The following is a 25,753-nucleotide window of genomic DNA, read 5'->3' as shown; positions in this document are numbered from 1 at the left end:
ATCACTTAGCCTGACGTCGTCATACTCAGATTCTAGTCAGAATGTGAGTCTGATACTGCTCCATTGGGCTGTTATTATGGGGCGTGTTTCAACCGAACCAGGAAAGAAAATGCGTCTGCACTCAATTGGATAGACCTACAACCAATCAGAGCAACGGAGTAAGTGACGTATGTTTTTCATTCATGTTTCCGATCGACAAATGCCTTGATCGCGGTCGATATATCTTCTATAACAGACGCGATGGCGGAATCTACACATGATGTTTTATAAACAAAGTTCGGGAGGAGCACGTTCAAATAATCAATCCAATCAACTTGTCATCAAACAATTACCATGTCTACCCTATCAGCATGAGAGGAAGCATATATTTATTCACTCTGTCAACTCACCTAACAGTCCTTGACAGTTTTCAGCATCCCTCCACTCACTCTCGGCTTGTTCTTCCACAGCCTGGAATACGGGGGGAGTACTTTGGGTTCGGGCCGAATACCGAGCCCGGAGCCTCTCCTCGGACAGCACGCCAAATATGCATTTATTCTATCTGACTTATTTGTAAGTGTGAACTCGTGAAATCTCAATTTTCCAGCGGCAGTCATCTTTGTTGTAGACGAATTCAACCCAAGCGCTCTTTGGTGACGTGGATGATTACGTTACTGTTGATCATCTGTCCATCATCGTATTAAGCCCGCCCTGACAATTTGGTTGGTCCGAACAACTTTTGTTCGGGCATAATAGCTCTTCAACGGATCAAGTCCAGACCGAACTTCCCGACCTAAAAATTTTGTGGGCGGGGCTAAGTTCGGCTGGCATCCAGGCTAGCGATCACTTGAAGTATGTCAGAAACAGAGACCAGAAATCCAGTGGAGACAGCATTACTGATTATAATGGGTTCTATTTGCTTTGTCGCATTGCGCAGCTTGTGTCTGAGGCTGTCTGACTGACATATAAAGTGACCAACCTTTTTGTTTAATGTTTAAAAAACTCTGGATTTTCACAGGTGCTTGCCAGGTTTTTCGTGCAGTGTGCATCAAATGGTCAATAAGCAGGTCTGTGACTATTAGTGGTCTAAAACAAAATACTAAATGTTGAATCCACGAGGATAAAAAGTAAAGTGTGCATGAGAAAAAGCCTTTGTTTGCTTTGGCAGAAAACCCTCTGAGACTGTGGCCTCTTTTCAAGTCTGTCCTTTCTCTCAAATAGTGCACATGAAAGGAGGGCACAAGGCTTACTCTAACACTTAGGCCCGGTTTCACAGACAGGGCTTAGATTAAGCCAGGATTAGTTCAGTTAGGGTAAAAGTAGCTTTTATAAACGTGCCTTAGAAGAAAAAAAAACATTACTTGTGTGAGTCTTGAGACAAAACAATGCCACTAACATACTTTAAGATATGTCAGTGCAAGTTGATTTCAGTTAAGACACTCAAATATGCATTTTTTTCTCGGATTAGGCTTGAGCTGTGAAACTGGGGGTTAATGTGTTAAATAGAAAAGTAAATCTCCCAGAGTTAGACTTAAAGGTTAGGAATAGCACTGATTTAGAAGGGTGATATTTGTAGGGCTTGAAACATTTTAGTCAAAGATAAAAGGTATACAAGGGATTGACATAACCAGAGTTACTTTATACAAAATGAAGCGTGCATTTGATAAGGCATCCGGGATTGTCCATCATTGATTCCAGCCATCTCCCTTGAGGATTTATGTTGCCGTTGTGTGTGGTAATCAGACAAAGGCATCATTTGAAGAGAGGCTAATCTGTTGTGACTGTTTCCTGCTAATGAGGTGAAATTAACTGCCCCTTCAATCCCACATGGGTCATGACTCTATCAGCACTGTGTGAATTACAGAAATTTAAACAGATCTGAGTCACTGCTACGAGCACCGATAGTTAGGATGGTTTAAGGTGAAGTGTGCCATTATTTTCCATGTTAAAATGATTTCTTCTACTCTGGATTAATATGCTGAGACAATTATTTGTAGGTTTAGTAAATGCTGTGGCTCAGTGGTGCTTTTAAAACATCTGATCTGTTTGTTTAAGCATCATGACCAGCCTGACACAGCAACATCAACTCAACCAATGGCGTACGTTTGAGGAGGGTCTATCTGTTTGTTCAGCCAATGGAGGATTATGGAGAGTGTTTGGGAAACTTGGGAAAGTTTTACTAGGTAGGGCTGCTTGATTAGGGCAAAAAAGCACACAAAAAAAATCAGTGAGTTTTGTTGTTGTTTGATGAACATTAACAACACAGACAGCAGCAGATAGGCTGCTGTCACTTTAAGACCTAATTCACGGATCCATGTCCATGTGACTACAGTGGTTCAACCACTGAAAATAGTCCATTGACTACAGTGGTTCAACCTTCATTTTATGAAGCGACGAGAATACTTTTTGTGCGCCAAAAAAGCAAAATAATGACTTTATTCAACAATTTCTTCTCTTCCGTATCAGTCTTCCTTGGTGCTCACGAGAGCTGCCGTTCTGACATTTGACCCGGAAACGAATGGCTGTGTTTACAAGCAGAGGAAGACGCACGCTCAGATCATCAGTGCCAAGCGATGCCTATTGAACAGGAGAGTGTGTGCTGCATCGATTGTGATATTGTCATGCCACATCTTGAAAGTTTTGATTATTCAGACGATGTGACGACACATGTATCTCGCTGTATAACAGAGGATCCACACGCATGCGCTGTGGTGCTCTCGTGAACGCGTGTCAGAGACTGAAACGGAAGAGAAGAAATTGTTGAATAAAGTCGTTATTTTGGGGGGTTTTGGCGCACAAAAAGTATTCTCGTCGCTTCATAAAATGAAGGTTGAACCCCTGTAGTCACATAGACTATTTTTACAATGTTTTTCCTACCTTTCTGGGCCTTCAAAGTGTTAATTAAATAGCTGTCAATGGAGCCCCCCCCCCCCCCCCCCCATCCCCATCCAAATTATACTTTTGCTTAAAATATGTATTTAAAGTTGTTAGCCTGCTAGATTATGACAGAGACACTTTATTAGAAATTCGAGACTCAACGATCAACCGCCCCATTTCGGAGTACATTCATATTGACCCACTGGTCGCATTAACAGAAGAATACCCATATAACAACTCCGCGGCGAGACCCAAGGAAAAGACGCAAATAAAAAGCCGGAAAAGAGGACGCAGAGCCGGGATACTTGTGAGACTCAGGCGGCGAGCAACCCGACCTCCACTCCCCAGTATACTGCTGGCAAACGTTCAGTCTCTGGATAATAAGCTGAGTGAACTCTGGGCTAGAACATCCTTCCAACGTGAGACAAGAGACTGTAATGTTATTTGCCTAACAGAAACCTGGCTATCACCGAGCGTGCCCGATCACGCAGTTGCCCCCCATGGCTTCTCCGTGTTTCGGGCGGACAGATCAGCTGACCTCTCGGGGAAGAAGAAAGGCGGTGGAGTCTGTTTTCTTACCAACAATGCGTGGTGTAATCCGGACAGTATACATCCCATAAAGCAATTTTGCTCACCTGACGTGGAATACTTAATGCTGCTGTGTAGACCATTCTGGCTACCGAGGGAGTTTAAGGCCGTCTTTTTAACAGCAGTCTATATTCCACCACAAGCAAACATGGAGAGCGCACTGAGGGAACTGTATAACTCCGTCGCTAACGTTGAAAATAAATATCCGGAGGCAGTTTCCATACTGCTTGGAGACTTTAACCAAGCTTCTTTGAGCAAGGTACTGCCGAAATATTCGCAGCATATTAATTTCAAAACTTGCGGCAGTAAAACTTTAGATCACTGCTATTCTCCTTTCCGCAATGCTTACAAACCCCTCCTCCGGCCACCGTTCGGGAAGTCAGACCACGCCTCTATTTTGCTGCTGCCAGCCTATAAGCATAAGTTAAAGCAGACAGTGACCACTAGGGCTGCACGATATTGGGGAAAAAATTACATTGCGATATTTTTTTCCCAACGATATATATCGCGATATTGCGAGCCATCAATCCAGGCTAAAGTCAATAATTACCATTCCATGTTATTAATAATTTCACTAATAAGCAAGCTTCATTACAAGTAACAAAAAGGCCACTTAATATTTTATTCCAGAAACATATTTCTCTCAGAATTCGGTGAACGTTCTACACAGGACCTAACGTTCTTCAGGTTCTAGGACCCGAAAAATTATGTTTTCTGTGCTGATTCAGTGACGCGTTCATGTAAACGGCACCTAGAACCAGCAAAAGTAATGAATAATAATATGTAAAATATTACAGTGAGACATTTTAATTGTTTATTAATAAACAAGTGTTTTCTGTAAAGATGAAGTTGACAATTACTGACTCACGATCTTCGCAGCAGTGATCGGGAGAAATGCACTTTTCATACAGAGTAAATTTTTTTTTTAATGGTTCTTCTGTAGATAATAGTTATATTTCTATTTTTTTATTATTATTGTTATTTTTAGGTGTGTGAGGCGAGTAGACTACCTTTTATGCTGAGTTTCGGTTCATGGATGATAGCTTATCTCCAGTTCAGGCGCTGGCTGCTATATTTAATTTTTAGGCTAGGCCCTATTTATTAAATCCAGAAAATTGGATAATGAAATACTGATTAAAATTAAGATACAATTAATACAAAACGAAATTCGTTTTAAAGAAAGGCTTTGTGCTTTCTGTTTGAGGTCTCTGTGAAAGTTTTAAAGCAGTCTTTTAGTGCGGCTTTCATAACGGTCGCGTGACGCGTCCATAATGTCACGTAACATTGTTTTTTCCTCATAAATGCGAACACGAAACGATTTTAAAAAAAGACAACCATCCACGACTTCATAACACTCCAGCAAAGTAGCCTACCTCTTTTTGGTCAACATCCTCCTTTTTGTAGACGAAATAGGCTAGTCCCAAATAGCTGATTTTGATTTTGTTGCGGAGGATCCTCTTCGTCGCGCATTTATAGCTATAGGATTGCCAGTGAATGTTGACTGTGAGCGTGAGCGCGGCAGAGCAAACAATCACTGTGCAGGCACGCGGAACGCGTATGTCACCCCAGCAAAAAGCCATACAACAAACTCGTGTTTACTGTGTGCTACCGTTCTCTTACACTATGGGTGCTACTAACGTTACCCTTCGCATCGCATGTTCCGGCGATGTGACTATCGCTCATTTGCACATCGCGATGTCGATGTTAAAACAGAATATCGTTCAGCCCTAGTGACCACCATGAGGTAAATCCCCCATTGGTCCGACCAATCGGATGCTGAGCTCCAGGACTGTTTTGAGCCTGTGGATTGGGAGGTGTTTTGGGAGGCGACTGCTGATATTCACGAATATGTCGACGTAGTGATGTGTTTTATACTGAAGTGTTTTGAAGACATTGTCCCTATGCAATCAGTCCGTGTTTTTCCCAATCAAAAAGCATGGCTTGATCACTCTGTAAGACTAGCCCTCACTGCAAGAGACAAAGCCTTTTCTTCTGGGAACTTGGAGGAGAGGAAAATAGCTCAATACAACCTCCGCAAGGCAATTAAGCTGGCAAAGAGGCAATATAAGGAAAAAATTTTGAAACAGCTGAGTGAAAACGATTCACGCAGGGTATGGCAGGGTATACATTCCATATCGGACCTCAAGGCAAGACCTAGGTGTACAACTAATGTCTTGCCTACACTGCCAGATGAGCTGAATCTTTTTTATGCCCAGTTTGAAACCACCAACACGACCCCCCAGAGTAGTCCCGCCAGCAGTGCAAACACTCCCAATAACACACCAAGGACATTCCACATCACAGAGGGTGATGTGCGACGTGTGTTTGAACGAGTGAACATTCGAAAAGCTGCTGGGCCGGATGGGATTCCTGGCCGGGTGATTAGAACTTGCGCATCACAACTTGCAGGCGTGTTTGCGGATATTTTCAACCGTTGTCTATCTCTCTCTGTATTTCCCTCTTGCTTTAAAGCCTCTGCAATAGTGCCAATTCCAAAGAAGAGCAAAATCATGTGTCTAAATGATTGGCGGCCTGTTGCCCTCACTCCGATAGTGAGCAAATGCTTTGAACGGCTTATAAGAGATTACATCAGCACTCTTGTCCCAAAAACTCTGGATCACCATCAATTTGCCTATCGAGAAAATAGATCCACAGAGGATGGTATATCCACAGTACTCCACAACACACTCACGCACCTGGAAAATGAAAACTCTTATGTCAGAATACTTTTCATTGACTATAGCTTGGCATTCAATACAATAATCCCCTCTAGACTGGTCACAAAACTCAGCAGCCTTGGTTTTCCACCTGACCTCTGCAATCTCATCCTGGACTTCCTAAGTAACCGCCGTCAGGTGGTTAGGATGGGGTCCATCACCTCCGCTCCTCTAACCGTGAGTACCGGAGCGCCCCAAGGCTGTGTGCTTAGCCTTCTTCTTTACTCACTGTACACATATGACTGCACACCATTACACTCGTCAAACCTCATTATCAAGTTCGCTGATGACACCACGGTAGTGGGCCTGATTAGAGGTGACAATGAGTTGTACAGGGAGGAAGTGGAGAATCTGGTACAATGGTGTCAGGATAACAATTTGTCACTAAATGTGGCAAAAACGAAAGAGCTGGTGGTGGACTTCAGGAAGAGGAAGAGAGCTGAACTGACTCCCTTGATGATTCAGGAGAATGCTGTGGAAAGGGTGAGCAGTTTTAAGTTCCTTGGGATCAACATCACCAATAACCTCACCTGGGACTTACACACTACAGGAATAGTGGGGAAGGCCCAAGGAGAAGAAGGCCCAAAGGATTGTCAAGGACCCCAGCCATCCTAACAGCAACCTTTTCCAGCGGCTTCCCTCTGGCAAGCGCTACTGCAGTCTGAGAGCAAAAACCTGCAGACTTAGAGACTCATTTTTTCACCAAGCTATTAGGCTTCTTAACAGTAGATAGATCCTTATTTATTATGGAGATGTAATGTACTGTATTTTTTTGTTTTTTTTTGTTATTGGAGTGTGTGTGTGTGTGTTCTTAACATATGGATATAGGCACTTTAAGCTGCTGCTGGTCAGGAGGGGGGGAGACCTAAGATTTTTGCTCTTGCATTGTATGTAAATATGATATGAGATGCAATTTCAATAAACTGATATGACTATTTGTTGGTTTTAATATGCTTTAAGACAAACCATGTGCAAATTCATAAGTCAACACCATTGCTGAGTATTTTCTCCTTAAAACTGCAGTGAACCAAAGACAGTCTCAAAAACATGGTTTGAAATCGCTGGTGTTTCTGACGTCACAAACTACCGTGTAACCAATAATGTGATCGTCAACGAGTGGATCTCTGAGCTGGTGTGAGTGAGTGGAGGCGGGGTAATTTGCAAATTCATTTGCAAATTCAAAGAGTTACATTCAAGCTATTTTAAGGCATGAATAATAATTTGAATATGTCATTTTGGTGATGATCAAAAAAGAGTTTTAAGGGATAAAATGATTGACTACAGGGGGACTTTAAGACATAAATGACTGTGTTAACATAAATACTTTCCAAGCCAGATATTTTGAAATATTTGTGTGTGTATATTTGTTCGTTTAGGCACACACCCGAAGCCCAAAGTATACTTTGCTTATCCGTGTTCCGCTCTGTCTCGAAACTCAAATGCACACCCCTACTGCCGGTTCATGCTTGTAGTTCAAAAATGACATATTTTCGACTCAGATTAGGAGTTTGGAATCACAATTATGTGATGATGTGTGTTCAAAGTTTTTTTAATTTAAGTAAAATTAACACATTGAACAAATGTTCTTTTCCCAGTCAGGGCTCAGAGTCCCTCTACTAATTACGACATTATAGTCAAATCCATGAGCATCTGTCTTGTAAATATGATCATTTTGTTATAACTTGAAGGCAGCAAAACCAAACAATGGAAAACGGGACAAAGCAGGATTCTTCTTCTTCTTCTGCTTGAGGGACCATATATAAAGCTCTGCTTCATCAGGTTGTTTTGGTAGCATGGAGGAACACACCTGTTTCAACACAGCTGAGCTGTTTCAGAACATTGCTTGAATTAATTCATGCAAATGGTGTACGAGAAACCGGAAACATTTCTATTATTGTACCGATGCAAGCGTCATCATGACATTTAGTGTTGTACAACACCGCTCATCTGTTCAGCAAGCCATCTCTGTATCCTATTAATCTACCAGCGTGTGTTTGTGAGAGTTTTTGAGAGCATTTTTCAGAAATTGTCATGCTCTCTGATTACTTCTAATTATTTCTCTGATTTTGTCTGCTCTGCGTTGCAGTGTGTTTAAGTTTTTGGTACACGTACGTACGTGTGAGTGTGCATATGAGCACATGGAGTGAATCAGGCTGTCGTTGCGTGCATTACAGAGGAACATCAATTAGATGATGCTCAGCAGGCGTGAGGCACAGTGGTTGAATTGATTTCATCTGCATATAGATGATAGGTGATTTACACCCTCTCTTACTGATGAGCCCTCGCCACAGGCACTTCAACACACCCCTCAGGTAGTGGGTGAGGGTTTTATGAACCCAGCCAATGCTTTTTTGTGCTCTAAGAACAAACAACAATGTATTTATGTATGTGTGATGGCCTGAAAGCTGATGTGCCATATGGGTGGCATTTCTGATTTAATAACAATGCATTTGAGTTTAGTGAACTCATTGTCATGTTAAAGAAACCAGTTTAAGATGATTTAAGCTTTGTGAGCTTTCTGCTGGAAACAGCCATCAGAAGATTGGTACACTGTGGTTACAAAGAGATGGACATGGTCAGCAACAATACTCAGGTTGACTGTGGTGTTTAAATGATGCTCAATTGGTACTAAAGAGCTCAAATTGTGCCAAGAAAACATCTTCCACATCACACCTACACCACCAGCGCCAGTCTGAACCGTTGATACAAGGCAGGATGGATCCATGCTTTCATGTTGTTTACACTAAATTCTGACCCTACCATCTGAATGTCGCAGCCGAACGTTTTTCCAATCTTCCATTGTCCAATTTTGATGAGTCTGTGAATTGTAGCCTCAGTTTCCTGTTCTTAGCTGAATGTACTGGCATGATCTTCTGCTATTGTAGCTTATCTGCTTCGAGGTTCGACATGTTGTGCGTTCAGAGATGCTCTTTGGCAGACCTCAGTTGTAATGAGTGCTTTTTCTCTTCTGACCTCTGGCATCAACAAGGCATTTTCACCAACAGAACTGCCGCTCACTGGATATTTTCTCTTTTTGGACCATTCTCTGTAAACCAGATGGTTTTGTGTGAGAATCCCAGTAAATCTGTGTTTTTTCTAATACTCAGATCAACCCATCTGGCAGCAACAACCATGCCACGTTCAAAGTCACTTAAATCACCTTTTTTCTTACAGCAGACATGTAGTAGACTATCGAAATGCCACATACATCTCAATGGGCAAATATTTCAGACGGAACTTTCTAGGTTTAGAGAAACCTTGCGGATAAATTGATTAAGAATATCAAATTACTTCCTTGCTTCATAAAAAGTATTCCTGTTAGTATTCCTTCAGGCCTGCCATCTCAAATGGTGTCTGACTGGGCGCACAAAGCCTTGCCTTGGGTATGGAATTATTACCTCTAGACAAATGGACAGATATGTGCTGACTATGGCTGAATTTAAAATTAGCCCGCTCTGACCCACAACCCCCAATCAATGCTAGTCACTTTATGTCTCTATTAATGAGATTCCAGCAACAATGCATGGTTAGAGAAAGCTAATGGGCTCTCGGGCGATGTAGGACACCTGCAAGTGTTGCCTTAAAGAAGCTGCAATGTATTGGATACAAGGCTGGGCTCAGGAAACACAAAGCTGCCTTGTGTGTGTATATATATATTAATTGCGATTAATCGATTTGACCACTAACTGTGAATTAGTTTTGTATATATATTTTCAGGTTTCATTTTAAAGTTTTGCTCATTTTGTTGTCCTTTTTTTTTTTTTTTTTTTTTTTTTTTAATATATTTGTATATAGCTTTAATTCATTTTCATCTCATTTTTAGTTTTGGTAATTCAGTTGATTTCTAATTTTCCTTTTCAAGTTTAAGGTTTTCATCTAAAATTATATTTTATTTTATTTCAGCTTCATTTCAATTCCTGAAAAGGATTTTTAAAAGTTTTAGTTAACAATAACAACAGTGACTCGCCTTCATGTCGTTCCAAACCTGTTTGACTTTCTCTGTCAATGGGCACCTAAACTGCAACCAACATTTTTCTAAATACTTTATCTTCTTTCCGTAAAGCAAATGATGACACAATTCTTTCTTTCTTTCTTTCTTTCTTTCTTTCTTTCTTTCTTTCTTTCTTTCTTTCTTTCTTTCTTTCTTTCTTTCTTTCTTTCTTTCTTTCTTTCTTTCTTTCTTTCTTATAATGAGGCTGATTTCACAGGCTGTGCTGTACGTCTTGTGGTCACTGTTTGCTAATGTGCTGGTCAGCAGGATTTCTCAGCAGCAGAGGGAACATCTGAACAGCAATGACTTTGCTCTAATTGGCTTTGAGCAGGCGAATCTGTGCTCAAATTGGATCAGTTACACATTCAACTTATAGGATTGTGTTAACAAGATGAATTTTTTTTCTAGAAAAGACTGAGTTCTGACTTTCAGCATAAAGTATGGTCCACTTCACAGGTTTTTCTTGTCTAGAATGTCTCTTAGATATTAAGGGTCACTCAAGGGGTCGCAGTTTGGCTGGTTGTAATCAATGCATGATTGTTTTACATAGAGGAGGTGTACTGGTAACTGGCTGTATAGATATCTACCTCAATTACTTTTTATTTAACAGTGGCGCGAAGCAACAGAGTAACCTTTATATTAAAGACTAATTAAGAAGCTTTTCATTGATTTTCTCCCCTTTTTTTTTTCTTCCCAACCATCTCCGTTCCTCTTGTTCTCTCTCTGCATGATAAAAAATGGATCAATAGGTGCTCCTCATGGAGGGTAGCAGCAGATATCTACATTTCACTTCTGTGAAAGATGAAATAGAATAAGAATCTTTTTCAAAACCTCTTTAAAAGTGTTTGTTTGTAGAATTCATTTGTGAATGTAATTTGTCATCAATTCATTTAAATTGTAACATTATTGTACTTCTACTACAACATCTTATATTAAACATGAAGGCCAGTCTCGAAAAGAATTGGTGGAAAGAATTAATTTGTCTGAATTGTTAGTGAGCTAAGCTAGTTTTCATCTGTGTATTGCTCTATAGCTAGAAAGTGAAGAGATGTTTTTGTATTTAATTTAGTGTGCAAAAAACAATGCTTTGTTTAGTAACGTGTCAGTGTTGGTGGCAGTGTTATTATTGTTAACTAAATCTAAAAGTATTACAAATAAATGTTGTTAGTTGACATAAAGCTAAAATAAAATATACATATTAGATAAAAATAGAATTGTTGTCTTGGTAACTAATTGAAATAAATTAAGTTGAAAGTACTAAAATGACTAAAACTGAAATAAAAATAATGCTCAATAGAAATGTAAAAAAAAAAACGAATAAAAATGACAAAAAAAAACACAAACTACAATTAAAATGAAAATGAAAATATAAAAATAAAATAAAATATAAAAATAAATTAACAGAACGAATCTCTGATTTGCAAGGTTACAGTTTTTGAGACATTTAGTATCACAAGCAGAACTTTATTGTTTCCGATATATAAAAATATCATTTGTTCGATAGACACGTTTTCTTTTTCTATAATATAATTCATGGAGACTGCCATACTACAGTTCTGATTCAGTGTAACCTTGTCCATCTATTATTGTGCTACAGTCTATATCAAATAATCCTACCCATAAACGGAACATAAAAACAAAAATAACTGTGCCAGTTTACATTATCATAAAGAAAAAAAAAAAAAAAAAAAAACTTTTCCTATCCAATGGGTGATTGTTGGCCAGAATAAGCTGAATTGAGGACAAGACTTTTTTTTTCGCCTCAAGTCAAAAGTCTGGCTATAGGCGAGACTAATGAGAGTCTGCTGGGTGGCGTGTGTCATGTGATGAGACAGGTCTTTGATAGCTACGACTACAGCATCTCCACCCTGATCTCTACACATAAACACTGTCTTTGATCAGCATGGGCTCTCACACACACACACACAGAAAGACAGAACGAGGATAATACCGCTCCCTGTGCTCTACAGCAGGAGATATGAAGATATGATTTTTCATTTCAGTAGTTTTCTTGGTTTTTTATGGCTGGCGATGCTCCTGGGATTTGAGCTCATCGGGTTTAAAACTCATAAAGATGGAAGGTAGGCATGCTAGCCATATGCTCTGTGCTTTGGTACATTTTTAAAGGGGCCGTTCTTGCAGTAACAGTGGTAACAGCAGGTACACACGGTAATCAACCACACTCCAGTGCGCTCTATTACAATCAGACATCTCAGAGACAAGAGACGAGACAAACAAGAGATTACTTGGCAGTACTACAATAAACAATCATGCTAATTTAACTTTGCTGGATTTAACTCAACCTTTTATATTAAATTGTTTTGAATTCAACTGTATTGAATGGCCTTAGTGACGTAAACAGAGCTAAACTGTACTGAGTAGAGCTGTGCTGTACTGAATTGAACTAAACTGAGCTCTGAACTTAGTTTATTAAAGTGAGTTGCGCTGATCTTAAAGGATTAGTTCACCCCAAAATGAAAATTTCCTAATAATTTACTCATCCCAATGCCATCCAAGATATCCATGTCTTTCTTTCCTCAGTGGGAGAGAAATTATGTTTTTTGAGGAAAACATTTCTGGATTTTTCTTCTATTAATGGACTTAATTGTTTACCATCGTTTTTAAGTCCAAATCAATGCAGTTTCAAAAGTCTTTGAAGTGTTTAAACGGGCTGTACGCGATCACAGCTGAAGAAGAGGTTGTTATCTAGCAAAACGATAGGTCATTTAAAAAAAATATATATAATTTATAGACTTTTTACCTTCAATAGTTCGGATTGAGCTGATCAACAAACGGACAGGGAACTACGTCATCACGTTGAAAGGTCGCGCCGGCGCCGGCAATACTATTTGAACTACTATTCATATTCATCAGAATGTTATTCATATACGATTCATATTCATATTCACTGAATACTATTACTATATATATAATAGCAAACAATACTATTTGAACTATCCTCCTACGTACGGTCGCATTGTAAACAGTGGGGCGGTACCGGCGTGACCTTTCAACGTGATGACGTAGTTCCCTGTCCGTTTGTTGATCAGCTCAATCCGAACTATTGAAGGTAAAAAGTCTATACATTTTTTTTTTTTTTTTTTTTAAATGACCTATCGTTTCACTAGGTAACAACCTCTTCTTCAGCTGTGATCGCGTACAGCCCGTTTAAACACTTCAAAGACTTTTGAAACTGCATTGATTTGGACTTAAAAGCGATGGTAACCAATTAAGTCCATTATTAGAAGAAAAATCCAGAAATGTTTTCCTCAAAAAACATAATTTCTCTCCCACTGAGGAAAGAAAGACATGGATATCTTGGATGGCATTGGGGTGAGTAAATTATTAGGAAATTTTCATTTTGGGGTGAACTAATCCTTTAATTGTGCTTTACTGATGAGATGAGATGTGATCTGAACTGTCCTGAACTGAACTGAGTAGAACTGAGATGTTGTGATGTAGTGAACTGGACTGAAATGAACTAAACGGAGCTGTACTGAAGTGAACTGTGCTGATCTGAATTAAGTAGACTTGAGATGTTGTGCTGTAGTGAACTGCACTGAAATGAACTAAACTGAGCTATACTGAAGTGAACTGTGCTGATCTGAATGGAACTAAACTAAACAGAGCCATACTAAACTGGACTGAGTTGAGCTGAAGGGAAATAACCTGAACTGATTTGAATGCTGTGAACTGAACTGAGCTCAATTGAATTAAGCTGAGGTGGAGTAAACTGAGATGTTGTGCTGTATCGATCTGAACTGAACTAAACTGCTGAAATGAATTGAATTGAACTAAACTCAACTGAGCTGTACTGAATTTAACTGTACGGAACTGAACTGTACTGAACTGAACTGATTTGTACTGAACTGAGCTGCGCTGAACTGAACTGAAATTAACTGAACTAAGCTGAATTAAACTGAGCGGTTCTGAACTGAGTTGAACTAAATCATGCTGAAATGAATTTAACTGAACTAAACTCAATTGACCTGTACTGGACTGAACTAAACTGAGCTGTACTGTACGGTACTGAACTGAACTGAATTGAACTAAACTAATATATGAGCTGAGCTGAAGTAAAATAAACTGAACTGAACTAAATTGAGCTGTACTGAATTAAACCATGCTGAAATTATTAGAACTGATCTCAACTGATCTGTACTGAACTGAACTGTGGTGAACTAAACTGGGCTCCATTTCCCACAAACGTTGTGAGCCTGTAGATTGTAGTATTATTATTAACTATTGCCACCATTGGTCTCTACCATCTTAAGCTCTAAACTGTGCTGAATTGAACTAAACTGAGTTGTACTGAACTGTGTTGAACTAAACTTAACCAAACTGAGCTGTACTTACTGAAGTGTACTGAGATAAGCTGGACTAAAGTGAAGCGCTGTTCTGAACTGAATTGAGCTGAGCTGATCCACTTTGGACTGAACAGTCAAACTCTATCAAACCGAATTGAGCTTATCTGAACTGAACTGGAATGAACCAAGGTGATCTTAACTAAACTGACCTGATTAGATTTGATTGTTTAAAAAGACAGGAATGATACAAACATTGTGTGATTTAAGAACAAATGAGAGAGAAAATGGAAGAAAACGACAAGCACTAAATAAAAGACAAGGACAAAATCTGTATCTTTGGCAAATTTTGGAGTTAGTATTAAACAGAAACGCTTTTTAAAATAGTGCTATTTAATGCCCTGTTTAATTGTTAAAGCATAGTTACACACACATGCATGGTTCACATAACCGCACATGTGAGCAACTCTTGACTGGTGTTCACATTTTAAGAGCTTTAAACACGCCTGATCATTTATGACAAATGTGAGACTTAAAACGACCTTTCTGCCCTTTAATCTTAGGGTTATTACACTGCACACAAGATCTTAATTTTTCCACAGAGACATCACTAATATTTTATACATTTGTCATTGTGTGATATCTGTAAAATGAGCCGAGAAACACAGCGACTGTGTGTGTGTGTTGTGTAAATGATGGAGGCTGCAGCTCCTTCTGCAGCGCTGAGGATGATGGACATTTTCTATTAGCCGCTCTAACGCCACTCCCAGTGTGAGAGATGAGTCTGTGTGCTCGTGTGTGTGTGTGTGTTTTTTTTTTTTGTTAGACGCAACTCAAGATAGACTTCTACATTCCGCCAGACTCTAGGCTATACTATATGTAGAGAACATGATTGACATCTCTGACAAGACACTCTATCACAGGAGAGTACGATACTGTAGGGTCAATGATTACTTTCTGGGTGTTTTTTTAACTGATTTAAAAAATCTTTACAATTTTAATTCAAACAATGAGTCTTATTTACTAATAATTGCATGTATTAATAGTATTTGTATTTGTATGATTAATAGTATTAATAGTATTTGTGTATTTTATATGCACAGGAGAACAAAATTCCACCTAATTCATAACATGTATGCACACATGAATTTGGTTAACTTGTTCTAATGTAAAGTTTTGTTAATTTGAAGCATTCTAAAAGAGTGATCATGTGCCCAAGGTCAGTAATTTGCATAAACATGCCTAAACCTAAATATCCATATAAGGGCATTCTGTACAACCTTTGCTTTACAGCCTTTCGTCACTCTGATGATATATATAAGATCAAATATATATATATATATTCAATAAATGTCTTTTTAACACGTTTATGGTTTATAAAAACGTACATAAAAACGTTTGAATGCAGATTTCATACTTTTAGTGAAATAGACCAAATAACTTGCAATGGAATAATCCTCATGTATGATTAGCATGTTTTAATAAAAAAATAGGCAAAAATTTAAACATAAAAATGTCAGGGTGATAAAACTATCCTACGGAAGCTTTTTTTTTCGCAACAGAATAATTATTTTTTTTTTTTAGATAATTGCGACATTTTATCTTGCATTTCTGACTTTTTCTCAGAATTGCGTGATATAAAGTGACAATTGCAGGTTAAAAAGTCAGAATTGCAAGATATAAATGTGTAAATGCGTGAAAAAAGTACGTTTATATCTTGAAATTCTGAATTTACTTCTCGCAAATGCGAGTTTATATCCTGAATTCTTTTTTCACAATTCTAACTTTTTACAGAATTGCGAGTTTATATCTCGCAATTCTGACTTCTTTTCTCAGAATTGTGAGATACTAACTCGCAATTGCGAGTTGTAAAGTCCAATTCTGCACAAAAAAGACCCCCCCCCCCCCCAGAACTGTGATAAAAAGCCAGAATTGCGACTTTATATCACGCAATTCTGACTTATAACTCGCAAATGCAACTTTATATCACGCGATTCTGAGGAAAAAAACTAAGAATTGCGAGATAATTGTGAGATAAAAAGTCGCAATTACCTTTTTTGTTTTTTATTCCATGGCGAAACAAGCTTCCATACTATCCTGATATAATACTGAAGAAGTAAAGTAATATAATTCTTAAAAAGAAAACTTTTGTATGCCACAATCTTTATTATTATTTCAGTTAGTAAAAAAAAAACAAAAAAAAAAATTTGTTTGATTATATGTGTACTCCCACATGTTTTCAAGATGTAGCCTAATGAAAATATGGTTTTGCTTTTTCTTTGACCGTTACACCACATCACATTTTAGTCAATAAATTTAAGATTTTGTTAAAATCGGTATAAACGTTTATTGAAACCAAACTGAAAATGATTTTTTTATCATGGACACTCTTATACGACATTGATTCATGTTTTGAGTAATGCAGTATTGTAAGACGCTACATTCCTCAACACTGTTGTTCAGGTTTCTAAATGAGCATCTCTGCTCACAGGCTTTCAGCTCAGTCCCTCTCTTCTAATTAGGGGCTTATTATCTAAACAGCTGTCTTCCTGATGCCCACTCCAGATATGGGGGCACGTATGAACGCACATGCACACGCACACACACACACACACACACACACACACACACACACACACACACACACACACACACACACACACACACACACACACACACACACACACACACACAGACAGAGTCATTACAGACACATTAATCTATAATAAAGTGCTACATCTGCCTGCAGGGCTAAAAGGTGCAGTGCTGGTGCGTGTAGCAAATAATGATTTTATTATTTAATGCAGTGTGAGTGTGAATCTCACATGTTAACTCACCAGATGTTGCTCACTTGTTTGTTTTGTGTTTACGTGTGAGAGTGGTAACACACGGATTATGTCGTTTTTTTTTTTGGCTGTCAGCCACCAGCCAAAAGTATAACTAGGTCTTCATTAGTCTCACGTAACCAGACCTTCAGACTGACTCCATAGCAGCTTTCATTGACCAAGGACCGCCTAGGACATCTGACTGACTGTAAATCAACCAATCACAGCTCGTTTTGGGGATCATGTTTAGGGGCGTGAAAATGTAACGTTGATGTCTCTACAATATCAGACCGGTGTGTAAAACCCTTGGATGTATTTTTATAGAGTCAATGCTGCAAACTTTACATTCTTCACATACTTTTGAAAAAAAAAAAAGTTCTCATTGTCACAGTTGTAAACATGAAGGCGTTCTTCTTCCATGAGGGGGTTTGGCATCTTTGTTTCCAGTCGGATTGTTAAAGAATGAGACACACATCTCACGGACATCCTGTAGAATTCAACCAATCAGATCAGACGTTCAGCCGACAGTCTGTGGGTGTGACGTCTGAGGCTGAGACTAGGTCTTCATAAGCTAGTATATGATATATTAGTTAATTAATGGACTGGTATCATGAAAAAAATACTTTTTTTCTTGCTCATTTACTTGTGAGGTCAAAAATTGACATTGTTACATATACAGTGGGGAGAACAAGTATTTGATACACTGCCGATTTTGCAGGTTTTCCTACTTACAAAGCATGTAGAGGTCTGTAATTTTTATCATAGGTACTCTTCAACTTCAAAAATCCAGGAAATCACATTGTATGATTTTTAAATAATTAATTTGCATTTTATTGCATGACATAAGTATTTGATCACCTACCAACCAGTAAGAATTCCGGCTCTCACAGACCTGTTAGTTTTTCTTTAAGAAGCCCTCCTGTTCTCCACTCATTACCTGTATTAACTGCACCTGTTTGAACTCGTTACCTATATAAAAGACACCTGTCCACACACTCAATCAAACAGACTCCAACCTCTCCACAATGGCCAAGACCAGAGAGCTGTGTAAGGACATCAGGGATAAAATTGTAGACCTGCACAAGGCTGGGATGGGCTACAGGACAATAGGCAAGCAGCTTGGTGAGAAGGCAACAACTGTTGGCGCAATTATTAGAAAATGGAAGAAGTTCAAGATGACGGTCAATCTCCCTCGGTCTGGGGCACCATGCAAGATCTCACCTCGTGGGGAAACAATGATCATGAGGAAGGTGAGGGATCAGCCCAGAACTACATGGCAGGACCTGGTCAATGACCTGAAGAGAGCTGGGACCACAGTCTCAAAGAAAACCATTAGTAACACACTACGCGGTCATGGATTAAAATCCTGCAGCACACGCTGTCCAGGCCCGTGAGAAGTTTGCCAATGACCATCTGGATGATCCAGAGGAGGAATGGGAGAAGGTCATGTGGTCTGATGAGACAAAAATAGAGCTTTTTGGTCTAAACTCCACTCGCCGTGTTTGGAGGAAGAAGAAGGATTAGTACAACCCCAAGAACACCATCCCAACCGTGAAGCATGGAGGTGGAAACATCATTCTTTGGGGATGCTTTTCTGCAAAGGGGACAGGACGACTGCACCGTATTGAGGGGAGGATGGATGGGGCCATGTATCGCGAGATCTTGGCCAACAACCTCCTTCCCTCAGTAAGAGCATTGAAGATGGGTCGTGGCTGGGTCTTCCAGCATGACAACGACCCGAAACACACAGCCAGGGCAACTAAGGAGTGACTCCGTAAGAAGCATCTCAAGGTCCTGGAGTGGCCTAGCCAGTCTCCAGACCTGAACCCAATAGAAAATCTTTGGAGGGAGCTGAAAGTCCGTATTGCCCAGCGACAGCCCCGAAACCTGAAGGATCTGGAGAAGGTCTGTATGGAGGAGTAGGCCAAAACCCCTGCTGCAGTGTGTGCAAACCTGGTCAAGAACTACAGGAAACGTATGATCTCTATAATTGCAAACAAAGGTTTCTGTACCAAAAATTAAGTTCTGCTTTTCTGATGTATCAAATACTTATGTCATGCAATAAAATGCAAATTAATTACTTAAAAATCATACAATGTGATTTTCTGGATTTTTGTTTTAGATTCCGTCACTCACAGTTGAAGAGTACCTATGATAAAAATGACAGACTTCTACATGCTTTGTAAGTGGGAAAACCTGCAAAATCGTCAGTGTATCAAATACTTGTTCTCACTGTAAGTCCTTATTTACAAGTCAATGCTGTTTATTATTTAACAATTTGTTGTTAAAGTTGCTACTTTTTTCAGTTTAACCAAAGTCTTAAAGGCACAGTAGCAAAAACAGCCTGTTCAATGTAACACAATAGCCTAACCATGTGTGATGCGATAAAAGAATATTCATAGTACATTTTTTTGTATGTACAATTTCTCTTTTCTCAAAAACGTTGAAGATGTACTTTCTGGCAATGAGGTGAAAACAGCAGCTGTGGGACGTTATGAGAATTCAATACAGTCTGTTCCCTCTCTCTGGGGGTTCTGATGGCACCTGTTCTTCATCATGTGCTCTGTACTCACTCAAGGGCAATGACACCCTGAACACTTCACTTACTCATTTTGTGTGGGTTTGTTATGAAATCCTTTGAAAAACTTGGAAAACTAAGTTGAGCTGCTGACTGTGAAGTTCTTGTCTACAACAGAAGACAAATCTGGTCCTCTCTTGACCTCTTCTCCAGCCATTGGGTCACAATTATAATAATTCTGGAAAAAAAGAAAAGGTCTTATTGTGCATATCATTGAGTAGTTTGTTTGGATGGCTCATTTCCAATGACTTTAAAGATATGTTTAAAATATCACTTGAAAGTGTTCCCAAAGTTTCATACACAGCTTTTTTTTCATTATCTTTTTTGTTATGAAATATATTATACGATGTATTATTGTAGTTCCATGTTACATACTGAATCAATCGAATCGAATCATTAAAAAGATCCAGTACAAGAGAACAAATGCAACTCGAACATTGCTAATTTGGAAGACAAACTAAAGCTCAGAGTTGTGATGGATCTTGAGGTCTGTCTTAGCAGTTGACGTGTTTTATCTTGCTCATGTAACTATCAAACTAAATATGCCCTTCGTCAATAAGAAAGAGTCATCCAGAATGGCAAATGTAAATATAGAAATATTACTGTCAAGCCTGTGTGCGTTTCATTAAAAGTTAAAGTTTGGGCAAACATTTGAGAATCGTCTGGAGAATAGATAGGCATGGGAAACCTTTAATTCTTGCCTATGTTTTCACTGTGTTTGTGTGTGGCAGAAAAGTGGCTACGTCCAAAATCACATACTCTCTTGAGTAGGTACTTATTTTTGATGAGTAATTACTACTCGGCCGCTAAAAAGTGTGTAGTAGGAATATAATCTGGAAGTACTACATCATTATCATGTGACCTATAAGCGTCGCTTCACTGCCATTCACAAATCCTCTCCCGTGGCCTCATGGGATAGTAAAGTGTCCATTGTATGCACACTTCAGAATCTCGTCAGAAGTAGATCATCCGGGTACTTTTTGCCTACTTTTTTATGAGTACTGTGAATTCGGACACACTTCTTTTGTTTTCTGTTGTCACACTTCTATATAGTTAGGGAAGTATCTCCTCTACAAGCAGCTTGATTTTTCAAAATCTTGATACAAAATCTTGGTTACTTTGCTCTGTTGTGAAGGAACACTACCATTCAAAATGTTGGGGTCAGTAGGATAGAAATTAGTACTTTTATTCTATAACTATGTATTAAATTGATCAAAACTGACAAAGACATTTATACTGTTACAAAAGATTTTTTGTTCAAAAATAAATAGTTTTCTTTCTATTCAAAGAATTCGGAAAAAATGTATCATGGTTTCCATAAAAATGTTAGTACCTCAACTGTTTATTGATAATAATTAATGTTCCTTGAGCAGCAAATCAGCATATTAGAATGATTTCTGAAGGATCATGTGACAGAAGACTAGAGTAATGATGCTGAAAAATCAGCTTTGTCATCACAGGAATGAATTACGATGTTATTTTTTGCTATTTTTTTTTAAGTAAAGACAGCCTTCATGAGCATAAGAGACTTAAAAAAAAAACGTTAAAAAAAAAAACTAACCCCACACTTGCTTTGTCTGCTGAATCTTGTATTTGGTTTTTGACTGTACTTTTGTATTTGCTATCTAGTTCAACTATGCTGCTCATCTCCAGTTCTCCCATAGAGGGCGATGAATCTCTTCCCATCCTCCATCTCGTACACAGGGAGAGAGAGCTTTGTGATAGGTTCCCACTGTTAGGGCACGTTTCTTCTGCAGCGTCTCAGTGCTCAACCTCTCTTTCTCTTTCTGTCTGTCTCTCTCTCTCTCTCGGTCACTGCAGAGCGACACTCTCTGTTACGGCAACATGCAGAGAGACTGCCTGTAGCACTGAACCCATCTAACGCTGCTAGGAAACCTGCACACTGTGGCCACAGACCTGTGGAGACCTGGACTGCACACACACACACACACACACACACACGCATGCAATCACAGACACGCTCAAATCATCGCCTGCAACATCTGGCTGAACCGTGCAAGAGAAGTGCAGTTCCATTGCGCTCTGTGAGTCGACAAAACGTGTGTGTGTGTGTGTGTGTGTGTGCATGTGTGTGTGGGGGGGCTTCAGGGTCTGCAGTCTTTATTTATTTCTCTTCATGGAACTGTGTGTGAGACTCATCAATTTGTGTCATTTGCTGTTAATTTCCTGCTCTGTGTCATCCAGACAGAACTATGTGCCGATGATCTGTGTTGGATTTTAACACATGATTTGATTCTAAAGCAGAGATTTTCTTTAACTGATTGTGTGTGTGTGAATAGCATGATTGTCATGTCTAATTAACCAGTATGTCTGAAGTAGGTTATTCTAGACGCATCGAGTTTGTTCTACGTGGAGTTCTTATATCCACCAGTGTGCATACATGAATCGATGGGTGATGTGTGTGTTTGGTGGGTGCACATTTGAAGCATGGAAAACTGGTTTCTGACACCCACATGAGCTCAGTTACATAGTATGATGTCTTTTTCTATACTGTCCTTTTTTTGACGACATGTGACTGCGTCTGTGATGTCTTACGTTTCAACCAGCTTGTGTGCATTTAAATTATGGTTTAAAGAAAAGTTGACCCAAAAAAGAACATTTCACGTTTTTTCAAACTCCTTTGAGTTTCTTTCTTGTATGGAACACAAAAGAAGAAATTTTGAAAAATGTTCATGCGGCCCTTTTCCATACAATGAAAGTGGATGGGGACTGGAGATTTTGAGCTCCAAAAAGGTAACAAAAGAACTATAAAAGCAATATACAAGTCATCTGTTGGACTTGTATGTCTTATAAAAGCCATATGATAGATTTAAATTAGAAACAGACTGAAATTTAAGCCATCATTTTGTTTGATAGCCGTGGGCACCTTTCAAGTGGATGGGGACTGGGATTGTCAATGAATGCAAAAGCATCATTAAAAGAAGTCCATGTGACTTGTGCATTGTGTTCCAAGTCTTCTGAAGATATATGATCACTGTGTGTGAGGAACAGGTCAAAATTTAAGTCTATATTATCTGAATTGTATGCTCCACCATAGATCTCAAATCTTATTCGTAGATGCGCATATTCAAACTTGACGGATAACAATGCATCACACTGAGAGTACGAATGCATTGCACACTAAAAATTTCAATTTTGGGCGAGATGGTCCTGAAATGTACTTACTGCTTTTCAAAAACTTGTTTGTTGGAATGAATTAGAAATTTGGGGGGTTGTAATGTTTAATATAGTTAAAAAAAATTATTCTGCATATTTTTCATGTGATCATGGTATAAATATTGGGGGGGTTGTAATGCATAGATTTAAATATTGGGGGGGGTATCTCCCCCCCAACCCCCCCACAAACTACGCCTCTGAAACTGGCCCTTTAAAGATGTACGGTTCACTGTGATAATTACTGCTTTTTTTTGCTTTTTTTTTGGAAGGATTTGACAATTTTCAAACACTTCAATGTTCATTTTGGGGTGAACTTGCCCTTTAAGGATCTAAGCTTTACTGTGAAATTAACTTATTACTCTTTGAAAAAAATAGTTTGTTGGAAGTATTGATGAATTTGGAGAAATGCTGTATGTTTGCACTAGTCTAATACTTGTTAATGCGACACACCGCGGTCGAATATACGCTTTCTCAAAATGTTATTTTTAGGTGAACCGGCCCTTTAAGGATTTAAGCTTTACTGTGAAATTTACTTAATACTCTTTAAAAAAAAAAAAAAATCTAAATAAAATTGGGGTGAGAAAGTTGGAGAAATGCAGTTAATGTGGGTTGGGTGGCTCTATATATATTTCACTGGCTCTTTTCCCTATTCCCTCATCTGTCTATCTCTGTTTTTCACTTCAACCCCCCTCTTATTCTTCTCTATCCGTCTGTCTGCTGATAAAGCACATTTTCTGAAGAGAACCCCCTCCCCATTTCATCACAGGATGTAATAATGATGACGTGTGTGTGTGTGTGTGTGTGTGTGTGTGTGTGTGTGTGTGTGTGTGTGTGTGTGTGTGTTTATTACTGGAGCGGCTCATGGGGATCCCTGCACACTTATGTGTTCAGATTTCAAGTCTTTTCTATGCACTAGGAAAAATATCCATGTGTATGTATCCATGACTTTGTGAGTGTTATATATAAATAAATGAAACCTGGAAGGAAGGACCCTCTTAAAAGCCTAAAAAAGGTTTCTGACCAGAACAAAGTGGAAACTATCACATACGTTTTCTCACAGCTCTTCAAACGATCACTTTGAGGTTAGGTTTTTGTATGTGACTAAATCATGGTTTGCTGCAGTATTGTCAGACCTTTTCCTTGGAAAATAGAACGGCCACACACACATTCACGTAATGGAGTCCTTTATTACCACAGAAAAACTGCACACAAAAGCATTTCTTCACAGAGTTTATTGTGAATGTGAAGTAAACGGCATGGAGCCTGTTATCAGATGAGATTGTATCGGGGTAGAGGGTCATCTAACCGCCTGTGTGTGTGTGTTACAGGAGGTGTTGTGGATAAAGATCTCAGGCAGTATCTCAACCTGCGATTCCAGAAGGGATCTTTGGACCACGAGCTGCAACAAATTATTCGGGACAACCTCTATCTTCGAACAGTACCCTGTGAGTAACTCTTCGCCCTGATTTCCTTAACCTTCGACACTGCTGTCTTCACTGGCTTGGCCTTTTCATGGACTTTTAATTGATGAATTCCTGGCTGATATTGTGCACTTGAGCACTTGATTTTGCATACATGAAATTCAATGACACTGCCACAATGCTTGGGTGGTTGGCAAGGCTTTGGTAAGGGCTTGATAGGATGCACTTGGTGGTTGCTAGCATGTTGGTAATTGGTTGTTAGTTTGTTTTGGGTGCTTTCTAGCAGTGTTAAGGTGAGGTTCACACACAGCTCAGTTATTTTTGGGAGTGACAACCGCATTCTACCGAACTCACAACCGTAAATTTTCAAGACTCAAACGCATTCTTGTAAAACCCACGTTGTGTGACGTAACCGGACTGGACAACTAGTTGTCTGTCACGTCATACAGTGCGAGAAATCAGAGACGAGTTCTGCATCATCTGAAGGTTTTAGATCCAGTCACTTTTCCCGTCAGATTTGTGTTCTACACGCGACACATATGCTCCGCTTTCCACCCAGATATAAAAGCTGCTGTCAGTTGATGAAGATTTGAAGGATAAGACTCGTGTGGCTCGATTGGACTCTTGTCTTATTAAAACTTGAAAGGATTTCCGTGAGGATTTTGCTCAAGTGAAGCCCTTGTGTTATGTGTGTGTGTGTGTAAGAGAGAGAGAGAGAGTGTGAGTGAGTGATTACTGTCCAGCTGAGAGACTGAGCTGTGATTCCATTAGACCAGAGAGCGACACGTGAGATCCGTACCCAGGAGAAAGAGAGTGGTTTGGAGAATACAGATGAGAGAGAGAGGGATGGATGACAAGAGATTACGATAAAAAAATGAGAATGAGGTGCGAGGACCTTAGATGAAATGCCTCATATGTCGGATTCATTGAACGCTTGCAAGAGGAAAAAGAAACAAGGACACTGATGGCTTGAAATAAGAAGAGCAAGATTGAGGTAGAGAGGAAGAAAGATTGGATAGTTTGGAAAAACCCATGCATACAAATTTATTTTCATTCATATGTAATGCAACTGCTCTTTTCCAAAACCTAGTGAGCTGCCTACTTAGAAAACATTTTAAGGGCATCAGGTGTGCTAGCGACAAGAAGATTGTTCCAAAAGGTGGCCAGCATAATTGCATTCTAAGATATCTCATTTTGGCAATTTCAATGTGAAAAGGGGATGAAAATGTTCCTCCAAGAGGGTGGACAGATTTTTACTCAATATTTGTGTGTGTATTATAACTCAATGTTTGTTTT

The 25,753-nt window shown here is 39.1% G+C and overlaps 1 protein-coding gene across 2 annotated transcripts in view; it reads left to right on the top strand.

Annotated features, from left to right (window-relative positions):
- The window catches only part of magi2a (membrane associated guanylate kinase, WW and PDZ domain containing 2a), a 250,463-nt gene that overhangs the window by 43,254 nt on the left and 181,456 nt on the right, over positions 1-25,753 (top strand). For both annotated transcript variants that reach the window (XM_084408381.1, XM_084408380.1), the window contains exon 2: positions 24,365-24,481. In XM_084408381.1, coding sequence (XP_084264507.1) covers positions 24,365-24,481 — 117 coding nt within the window. The remainder of the gene's footprint in view (positions 1-24,364; positions 24,482-25,753) is intronic.

This window comes from Rutilus rutilus (genome assembly GCF_951802725.1).
Source record: "Rutilus rutilus genome assembly, chromosome: 4".
Lineage (NCBI taxonomy): Eukaryota > Metazoa > Chordata > Actinopteri > Cypriniformes > Leuciscidae > Rutilus > Rutilus rutilus.
The sequence above is the reverse complement of the archived record's forward strand: the minus strand, read 5'-3'. Positions and strand labels throughout refer to the sequence as shown.